This window comes from Mixophyes fleayi, chromosome 4 (genome assembly GCF_038048845.1).
Source record: "Mixophyes fleayi isolate aMixFle1 chromosome 4, aMixFle1.hap1, whole genome shotgun sequence".
Taxonomy (NCBI): domain Eukaryota; kingdom Metazoa; phylum Chordata; class Amphibia; order Anura; family Limnodynastidae; genus Mixophyes; species Mixophyes fleayi.
Window position 1 is genome coordinate 232,878,654 of NC_134405.1, and position 10,366 is coordinate 232,889,019.

At 38.2% G+C, this 10,366-nt stretch overlaps 1 protein-coding gene across 1 annotated transcript in view; it reads right to left on the reverse strand.

Moving 5' to 3' along the window:
• The window catches only part of GRIP1 (glutamate receptor interacting protein 1), a 473,755-nt gene extending 464,124 nt beyond the window's left edge, over window positions 1-9,631 (reverse strand). Inside the window, exon 1 of the mRNA XM_075209477.1 lies at window positions 9,299-9,631. Within this exon, the coding sequence (XP_075065578.1) occupies window positions 9,299-9,353 (55 nt within the window). The 5' untranslated portion in view covers window positions 9,354-9,631. The remainder of the gene's footprint in view (window positions 1-9,298) is intronic.
• Window positions 9,632-10,366: the final 735 nt, after the last annotated feature.

Sequence of the window (10,366 nt, forward strand, 5' to 3'; positions counted from 1 at the left end):
GTTCTGGACTTAAGAAAACTCAGTTTGTAAAGGCAAAACATTTTCGCATGGCGTGTGCAAGCTCCAACCTCACAGTGGGAGAAGTAGGAGATTGTTTAATATCATTATTATCTTTTATAAAAGGCGCCACAGAAGGTCCACACAGCCATATAGAGATCATACATGAGACAGTAAAAAGGATTACAAGTCAATAAAATAGGCAAAAACAGCACAATACAATACAGATACCTGAACCAGAACTGATTAGGCAAAGCCTTATATCAAAAATAGAGATAAGAAGCATTAATGTTTGGGACAAAAAAAAAAAAAGGTGCAAAATCAGTGCAAACTGAACTTGAACCTAGGAGGATGAGTGCAGCAACCGTAGCAATGGCACCGATTGAGGAAAGGAGAGAAGACACAGGTGTGATTGTAGCATAAGTAATGAATGGAGGAGGACACAAGGAAAGTGGGCACTGCTTGAAAGAGCTTACAAACTAGAGGGAAGGGGCACACAAACAGGATAACAGCGTGGGTGAAACTGTGACAAGGGGTAATATAGGTGGTTTAGCAGGAGAACTTGGCTTTTGCAAAGAAATAGGTGTCTAGTTGTCGTTTAAAGCCTTGGAGAGAGGTGCAGACCACCAGTGTATCAAGACAGAATACCCAAAAGATCAACAGTTGACTTATCTAGTCTAAAAACAGCATCAATCCTCAGTGAGAGAATGTCTCAGACACCTGAAAAGTTCTCCTCAACCATCAGGGGGTACCACCAAAAATTAGAAGAAAGAATTTGGGTACCACAGATAGATCTGATGGTAACAAGCCAGAGTAGAAAGATTCTATCATCATCATCACAGGGATTCAAAATCAGAAGGGATAGACTGGATTATGTCTTTTCCCCTGTTCCTCCAATTGCATGGACATTGAAGAAAATATAAAAGGAAGCAGTGATAGTGATAGCAATTCTTCCATTTTGGCCTTGCAAATCATGGCTTGGAGTAGCTTTGGTGATGCTCCAAGAACGACCATAGCCCCTGCTAAGTCAATCAGACCTTCTACAACACAGACCAGTTTAAAACCCAAATCCAAAGACACACTCTTTGATGGTGTGGAGGTTGAGCGGTCACTGTTGAAGAGTAAAGGTTTGTCTGGGATATTTATATCAATGGTGGAGCCTATAATTTAAGATGGAGTGATGGGACCTTTAATTTAGTGATGGGGTGGTTGGGGGCTATTAACTGAATGAGGGAATGGTTGCAGGAAATAGGTATAGTTACTAAACATAAATGCTATCAATCTATTGCTGGGGTGGGAGAGTCTACTCTAATTTGGGTGGGAGGAAGGCTATTAATTTAATGGTGGAGTGTGGGTCAGAGCTAATTATTTAATGGTAGGTGCTAGTGGGGCTGCTTAATTTAACAGTGGAGCCTATTAATTTAAGATGAGATGACAGGACCTTTAATGTAGGGGTGGTCTGGGGCTATTAATTGAACGTGAGGTCGAGTTTGGGGAGGAAAGCTAAAATGTGAATACTAGTATTTTAATGTTGGGACTGGAAGGAGTCCTAATTATTAAAGGTGGGTGCTATTGATTGGAGTTTTCTAAAGGGTGTGAGGTGCAAAAATATTGAGGGCACATTCCACAAGAGCAGTGGCAACATCCTGGAATCATAAGACACAGGTATCGGCAGAAGGTATTTGCAAAGCAGCAGCTTGGCCAACACATGCATTTTCCAGATATTATCTTCTGGCTGTTAGGACTTCCGAGGATACACAATTTGCAAGATAGGTTCTTCAAACAAGTGATCAATAAAATCAGTTTTTCGTGTGCATAAATCAGTGCCCTCCCCTTACGCTGCAGAATTAGGGGCGTTATATAAATAGATGATGATTATATTGATTTAGTCCCTTAGTCAGCTGAGTATAGACAGAAGGTTGACACCCTGAAAGGTATATAGTGTGGCTCCTCTTATCCTTCCTAAGCCATCTCTGAAAAACACCTTCAAAAAACATGGGTGGAAAATTGGGGCTGCCATGAAGTTCTTCAAGGAATATAAATTATCAGGTAACATAATTTGCATCCTTCTCCTTCTAGTCAAATAAGACGCAAAGCCACAATTATTGTTAGAACTTATTAAAATGATACTGCTACCCCAAGGAGTCTGCAAACCAACATCCCTGAACCCCCTATAAGATACAAAATATACACAAAAACACATTTTCCCCCAAATCCTGAAAAAAAAAAAAAAAATGTTTAGAATTATTACACCCAATGGACTTAATGAAGGTAGATGAGCTTACACAGCTGGATCAAAAGGTGATTTTAAGAATATTACTTTGAATGAAATGCTAATTCTAGCATATATGTTGGGCAGGTCTGAAATAAATTATATGGGTATGATATACAGTACATAATAATTTTAAATTGAAAAGTAACAAATAAAAAAACAAAAACAAAAAAAAACACACACACGGACACATTGCTCTTGCTCCAAAGCCAGCAAAGTATAAAATAGTTACAGTCATCAAGGAGCAAACAACTCCAGTTATAAAGAGATTAAAGGATCGTGGTTGTTTTTGCATGCAATTGTTCAGATGTTACAGTTTTAAATGTTTAAGTGTATGCTTTATGCTAATTAATATGCACAATGTAAGCTCAGTTATGCATACGAATATTTATAATCATGGGAGATGGCAGAAGGGTTGAGAAAATTAAGATTTAATTCACAGGTGTGTATGACGGTAATGCAGAGGTAAAACCAGAGGAGTTTATTCATTTGGAAAAAATGTTAAAAGCTCACATAACAAGTACTGCTGGATTCACATGAGTGGTAAAAATGCATAGCCATTTTGTATCATGATAGTTAAAGGATTAATCATTGAGGCTTGTGGAAAAGCACATCTGTAAAAGTTTCCATTCGTATTATCTTTACCGTTTGAGTATTGAAGTTACAGACCAGTGGTGTATCTATATACCATGCGTATAAGGTCAACAGCCCACAAGTCAGGGGGCCCCACGCTAACCCCTTGATTAATGGGCACACCCTGCACCCATAGCTGTATTCCCATGGTAGGAGGGGGGGCTCTGGTGTGACCAGACACCATATTAAATGCGTTCCTGCTTACAGCAGGAGTCAGGCCACTGCACTGACTGGCTCAACTCACTGTCTGTCAGCCTAGATCAGGATACCTAGGCAGACAGGGTGCACAGTCACTCAGGGCAGGATGCTGATCCACTCCTCCACTTTTGTATATGACTGGCTCCCACCCTGTCCTGGTCCTCACCTACACCTTCCCCTTCTGTTTCTCACATTCCTTCTCATCCCTATCCCTCACCTCTGCATGGACCGTCCCCCTCCAGCCCATTTGGCCACTGCAGTCAGAAGAGTCTCCCACTGCACTCTCTGCAGATCAGGTAAAAGTGTAGCGGGATATTAATGTAATGTACTTGTGTATATACTAAATATAAAAAGTCTACACACGCTGTTTAAATTAACCAGTCACCAGGTTCTACCACTGGCTTTTTACTCCTTTATCACACATCACATTTCCAAAAAAAAAAAGGTTCTGATTGCAACGGTTCCAGAAGAAAACATTTAATATCACATATTCAACTGAGAGCTCAACTTATGCTATGCCTGAGCTGTGGAAAACAGAGTCACATTGGAACCGGTCTTTTTTCTTAATACAAAGTGCAGGAGGCATTATTTACTAAAGTCAATGTCTCGTGCAAGTAGCAGCAATATCCAACACCGGTGGACAATTGCTGTGTAAAGTGAACACGTCTAAAGTTACAGCCACCAGAGAGGGAGATAGAGTTTGGGTGGTTGGCAAGAAGGATAAGCCTGGCAGCCCATTCATAACAAACTGCACTCAGAACAGTCTGTGGAGGGAAACATTAGTTAAAAAGTTAGAAGTAGTCAGGCTGTGATAGGAGTGCATGAACGAAGGATATCAGACAATGCAGTCACGGAGTCACAATTTTATGACACCATTTCAGCACGAAAAAAAAAAAAAAAGACCATACAAAAAAGCCCTATAACATATTTACATCAGTGCACACTAAAGAGGGTTAAATGAGATGGCTGATATTCTACCACTTTAGAAGTCATAAAAAACAGCAACACTAATAAAGGATTAACTATCTACAGCTACTGGTATCATTAAAGAAATTAATAGGAGGAGAGATACAAACTTTACAATAGATATCAATTCACTGATAGAATAGTGCCAAGTAGCAATACCTTCCAGCTATCCAATTTCTTGCAGACATAGACACAATTATTTACTTACTAAGGCTTTTACACACAGACTTCCCACAAAAAGTATAAAATATGTTGATTTTACAGTGTATCTTGCTTAGAAACTTAGTTTATAATGATAGATGACTACATTATTCTATCATAATTATTATTTAAGGAACAGTGCTAAAAGAAAAAAAAAAAAAAGAAAGAAAAGTAAGTAAGATGGCAGCTCGCATTAAATCACTATACAGTAGACAAAACGTATACAAATGTTTAATGATTTGAAGGAGGTAGCTAAGATATTGGTTATGATTTTCTATATGGTGTAGCCATAACTGTATACTGGCAGTGTTGGGTTATTCAACATCAGATAACTCATGGAGAACGAGTGAATGTAAGGCATCCAACCCATGAGAAAGTCAATGGCATAACACAAGCACACAGTAACATCCACCACAGATCAACTGTTGTTATGACATAATAGTTTAAAGCAGTTATGGGCAACATGATACACTTCAGTGGTCCCATGGGCGGCCATCTGACCTTCAAAAAGCTGCACATTACCCTTATTCTCAGTAATAAGTTAAATAACATATTTAATTGAAGAAAGTCACCTACCTGTAATACTATATCAGCAGGCATTTAAAACAAGTGCTAAAAAGCTATAAAAGGCAAATCTGACAAAGAAAAAAACACAGGAAGGATCTAGGGGCCACAAGTAAAGGCTCAGAGGGCTACATGCAGCCCCAGAGCCTTATCACTGGTTCAAATAATAACTTTATGCAAAAGTCTGATGTGTGTTCTAAAGAAAGGTGCTTAATAGTGCAGAACTAAAAGCAGTAACACCACATTTTTTTTGCCAGCTACACAGACTTACAGCATGTCATATGAAGGCAGAAGGGGAGAATTTTACTGTACACAGAGCAGATAGAGATCAGGGGGGTGTTCTGAAGCTCCTCTGCTCACTACATCATGAGCTATAGTGGTTTATGTTAAAAAATAAACAAAAACAAACACCTATTATTCATGGGATTGCTGCTTTAAGTTAGGAAAAAGTTATCATGGAACTCAGCATGATATTATCTTGTATAAACGGGTAAAATACTTAAGACTATTTTTATGCTCCTTTATAAAGCATTCACAATGCTGCATCTTAAAATTGCAGTTACATTTTGGCCATCAATTTGCTAAAAGGATGTCCTGGAGCCACAGTGAGTACAGAGAATGGGTATGGGGCATCTGAGATGGTCATTCATCATATCAGTTAGATCTATTTACACTAGAGAAGAGACACTTAAGGATGTCTTATGAACACCATGTATAAATGGCCTATACAGAAAACATCTGACAGACTGTTCAGTATGTCCCCAAAGAGAATACAAGGTCACCCTTTGTGGTTTAAAGAAATCAGATTTAATCTGCACATAAGGAAAAGGGTCCTTAATGTAAAAGCAGTTAAACTGTGGAATACACTAACACACAAACTTCCAATAATAAATTGTAGATTGATTTAGGAAGGATTAGGTATTACACAAGTAAATCAAAATATATAGGACTATTGATTAATCACCACATATGAAATACATTTTCATCTTCTCTGGCTCAACTGGGGTTCTTGAGAATAAAGAGTTGGATTTTATGGACAGATGTCTTCATGGCAGAATGGGTGACCCTCTATCCTCAAAAACCTCAGTTGATACAGAGAAGGTAAAAAGGTATGTAAAGGGAGTATAACTACTTTGTCTTACATCTTCCTTTCTGTAATGCTAGTAAAACATATAGACTTGTGCATGTTACTAGTAATTATTTTAAATAAACCAACAAGTATTTTACAATTAATGGTCTTTTAGATACAATAATAAGCTAAAGTTGTATGGGATCAGGTAAAATGACATAATTAACATATGCCAAACAGATTAAAAAAATGGATATGTTGCCAAAAAGGATATAGGGCGTAATGTAATACAAACACAATATATGTACAGGAAAGGGATGCACATTTGGCCATTACCTATGAGCCCCAATAGAGAATATTAAAGAAGCAAATTTACATTTAATTGATAACATTTGTATGATAAACTGTAAGCAAGGAATCACAAATGGAATTTAGACAAAATAAGTCATAATTGCATTTACCAAAAGCACTTTCAGATATTTATTTTTTTATTATTTAAAATGACATACCTTGACGCATTAGTAAATATAAGATAGAAAAACAGTGATTTTTAACTTCTTTTGGTCTGAGATCATGCAATGGCAGCAATTCTTTAGTCGAACTGCAAAACCTGGGGAATAATTGGTGCATGTTCTACTATAAATTTACCCTTTATTATACTGCAATTCGATTTTGTGGACTGTAGTCCCAGGGCTATAACCTATTGGTGTCATGAATGATAGTAATTGTATGCAGAGCTATTTATCCAATAAAACCTCTTCACAGAGGGCAAGGATGTCATATAACATTACATAGAATTGGTCAGCAATGAAACACACTGCTAAATGTGTTCAATTTTAATACCACAGTTAAATCTATCAAACTGCAAAGTTTAATGAGTTATAATTGTACAAAATGTAACATGTATCTATATCATTATTTCATTTTATTTATCCAAAAGTACAACTTACAAACTGCTGATTACCACAAAATATAATCTTCCGATCATTGAGTTAAAAATAAAGGTTATCGTACCATCCTAAATGTGCTTAATCTGATCCACTTAATAAAAAAAATATTGGGTTTGAAATAATTAACATTTAATTGTTGTTATGACACTTTTAAAAAGCTTAATTTTTTTTAATTTTTTTTATTTAAATTGATCATCACACAGCCAACAATCAAAAGAATGCGGGTTACATGCCAATCCCCCATGCTGTTCAGGTGATCTCACCCCCACCAGAACAGCAATGCTTCTTATCCATGTATTGACAACTGAAAGAAGGCAACAATCAAACAATGCTGTCTCTAGCACAGGTCATCACACTGGTTAGAAACTGACACTACATTTTCAAGTTAGAACTTATCCTATTTGTCATCTCTGGGACAAGAAGCCATAACAGGACTGATTGGAGTGTGCACCCACTAACTGTAGGACCCTGGCATAGGGGCGCCGCTGTCCTCATAGTTTGACAACAACAGCACACTTTTCAGCAAAGAAACTTCTAGAAGCCAAAAAATAGAAATAGACCACAATTACTTTTCCAATATTTAATCCCACACTGGGAGAAAGTTTTATGTTTCGCAGTTGCAAAGCTCTGGCACCCCAGAATAGCCATTCTCCATGCAAAGCTGAACAGCACACACATTTAATAATGCGAAGCTGTCTAGTGGGACAGTCACAATACGCCAGGTAATGATTATTTTTAGTGGAAAATCAGGGTGTTCTATCTAACATCTAGACCCAAATATTCAGCTCAGTCAGGAGAGGAATTACATGTTAGTCAGTCAATTTGCCACTACCATTTTAGAGAAAAGTATATCAATAACAACCAACACTGTTTTCATACAAAAAACAACAACACACACTACTTCTATTCTAATGACCCTAACAGGGACACTGGAAAGTATGTATAAAATAATAGAATAATAAAACAGATTTAATATCATTAATTTATGGATGTTATACATTGGATTTACATTTACTGTCAGTATTTAAAATCAGCATTATATACAACTTACAGCGACAACTCTTTGAAACAATACCAAAAGTTCAGACACTGGTTTTATTCAATACAGAAGACTCAGAAAGAAATCAGCATTTTAGACTAGAATGACTCCTTAAACACCACACAGTTGTCTCTGTAATACGCACTTCCAAGATCTACTTACAGGTTATTAAGTCTGGGTCTGCTATCTTAGATTGTAACCCTAGACAAGTAGTAGTTTGTTACCTTCATCAGCACTGTAAAATATTCCTCGAATGGCTGAAATAATCTTCATTTCAGTACTGGATGTACGGATATCCAATGCTGCATTCCATATGTAAAGTAGTTATATAGTAAAAACACATCTGTTTGCCAACAAAACGCCATAAAAAAACAGTGACTAATGACCAAGCGTACTGTGGCGAATCTTCCATTATTCCATGCTGATGACAAACTGAAAATTACACAAATAATCTGCCAGTATATATTTTGGCCAATATAGCTATATTCATATGGCTGACAGTTACATTTTTAGTAATTCACTAAACTAATATTGTGTTTAATGACATCATAAGTTAAAACAAGAAAAAACCACATTAGTTATTAGAAGAACTATATGGGAACATCAGTATTTGACAATAGCTGTACTGTGTACACAGCAGTTATACTTAGCTGTGATTTAAGGAGCAACAACTCCACAAACCCTGGGCAAAGCATATTGCAAATGCACCAAAACAGTAACAATTCACATCTATTCCAACAACTCCCTGTTCATATAAATCATTTACTTTATAGGTAATGCAGACATTCAAAGTGAGGCCTTCTGAAAAGGGAAATGAAGTACTAGAGCATTAACAAGTTAGTAACACTGCATTGGTCAGTGTGGAAGAATTAAAGAAAAGTGCATGTTTTCAGCTCTAAGCAATTAAAAGAGTACATGAAAATGGACAGAAAATGCTCCTACTAGTTAACAAAAAGTATAAACAAACAATAGTTGATTACTTGTTTAAATTAACAACATAAAACAACTATAAGCCAGTGACATCATATACTTGGTAATCATCACCTGGGCATTGCAAAGAGCTCAGGAAAGTTCTTTGGGGATTTAGCATCCATTCACAACAAGATGTGCCACAACAAGATGACAGGAAAGATCAACACCTGAGCTCCATGTCGTCACCCGTCCAGCTAGCACTCTACGCCAGGACAACTTCCTAACCCTCACTCAATCGGGAAAATGTCAATCATTAGCAGCAGTCATATAGAGCATATAATGTACTGCAAAGGGAGCCAGAAATTCACACATCTGGACACTCTATACATGGTTGCACTGATTGCTAGAATGAGTGACAACAGCCTTCAGCATAAGTTACAGCCACTTGTTCCAGCTTCAGCCCCCAGCGTTGACCTCCCCCAGGCAAGCACGCTTACCTCGCTCCTGCTCTGCTTGCAGGCAGACGGGGATATTCTTCTTCCAGCCAGGCATGTTCCCAGATGCAGAGCTCTCTTCAGGGGTTGCGGCACCTTTGGCACATATCAGTGGAGTCTGAGGGAAGGCAGTGGGACCAGCACTGGGAGCCGGTCACCGGCGGCTAATACTGCTGTATCCCTGGGTGCACGGCACTTGACTGCTGTGCTCCCTGTCTCGGGGGAGAAGGCTCGGCCAGCGGCAGGAGGGGCTGCAGCAGCTCACGGAAGGAGGAACAAGTGCACGGCGATAGAAGCACACGGAGAAGGGAGGGAGACAGTGTCAAGGGGCGGAGGATACAACTCCACTCAGTACACAGACCTGGAGGAGGAGGTGGTGCTGTGAGAGTTCATTCCCCGCCGGGCATGTATTCTAGGTTGGGGAATGGGATGCTCATGCTGATCAGTGAGTACTAGACTACACTGCAATGTGTGTCTGTAGCTCGGCAAAGCACTGACAGAGTGTGGTCATGGCAGCAAATACAACTCCTGAAGACAGACTGATACCGGCTTTTCCTATGCTCAAGCTTTTCATTCAATGTCTTCCATTCATACCCACAGAATGGACACTCCCATATGTACCACACTCCATTAACCCTTTCCCTCGCTGTCTGGGTGTAATCCTTTCCTTGGGGCTGTTATGCTGAAGAACCAACATATTGTAAATTGATTGAAGTATAGTGTGTAGACAAAGGCACTCCGTATTTTCAAAAGCTTTTTTATTAAGCATTTTATTAGTATATTTGCTTACATGACAATTTCATTGTATTTTGTTAGGATGAGATTTTTTTCACCTGAAGCTTAATGAAGAACTGGAACATGTTTTATGTCGGTGCTTGCCAAACATTTTTGTTGTCATCTGCCATTTTCTTTTACACCAGTTTTAAATACTTTAAATAAATCCATAACATTAAAAAGTTCAGTATTTATTATTTTATTACTTTTTCAGATATTTTGCAAGAATGAGGCTGGGTACCCACTACAGTGTTTTCAGCCAAGCATTGGGTCAAACACGATAAACGACCGTGCAGC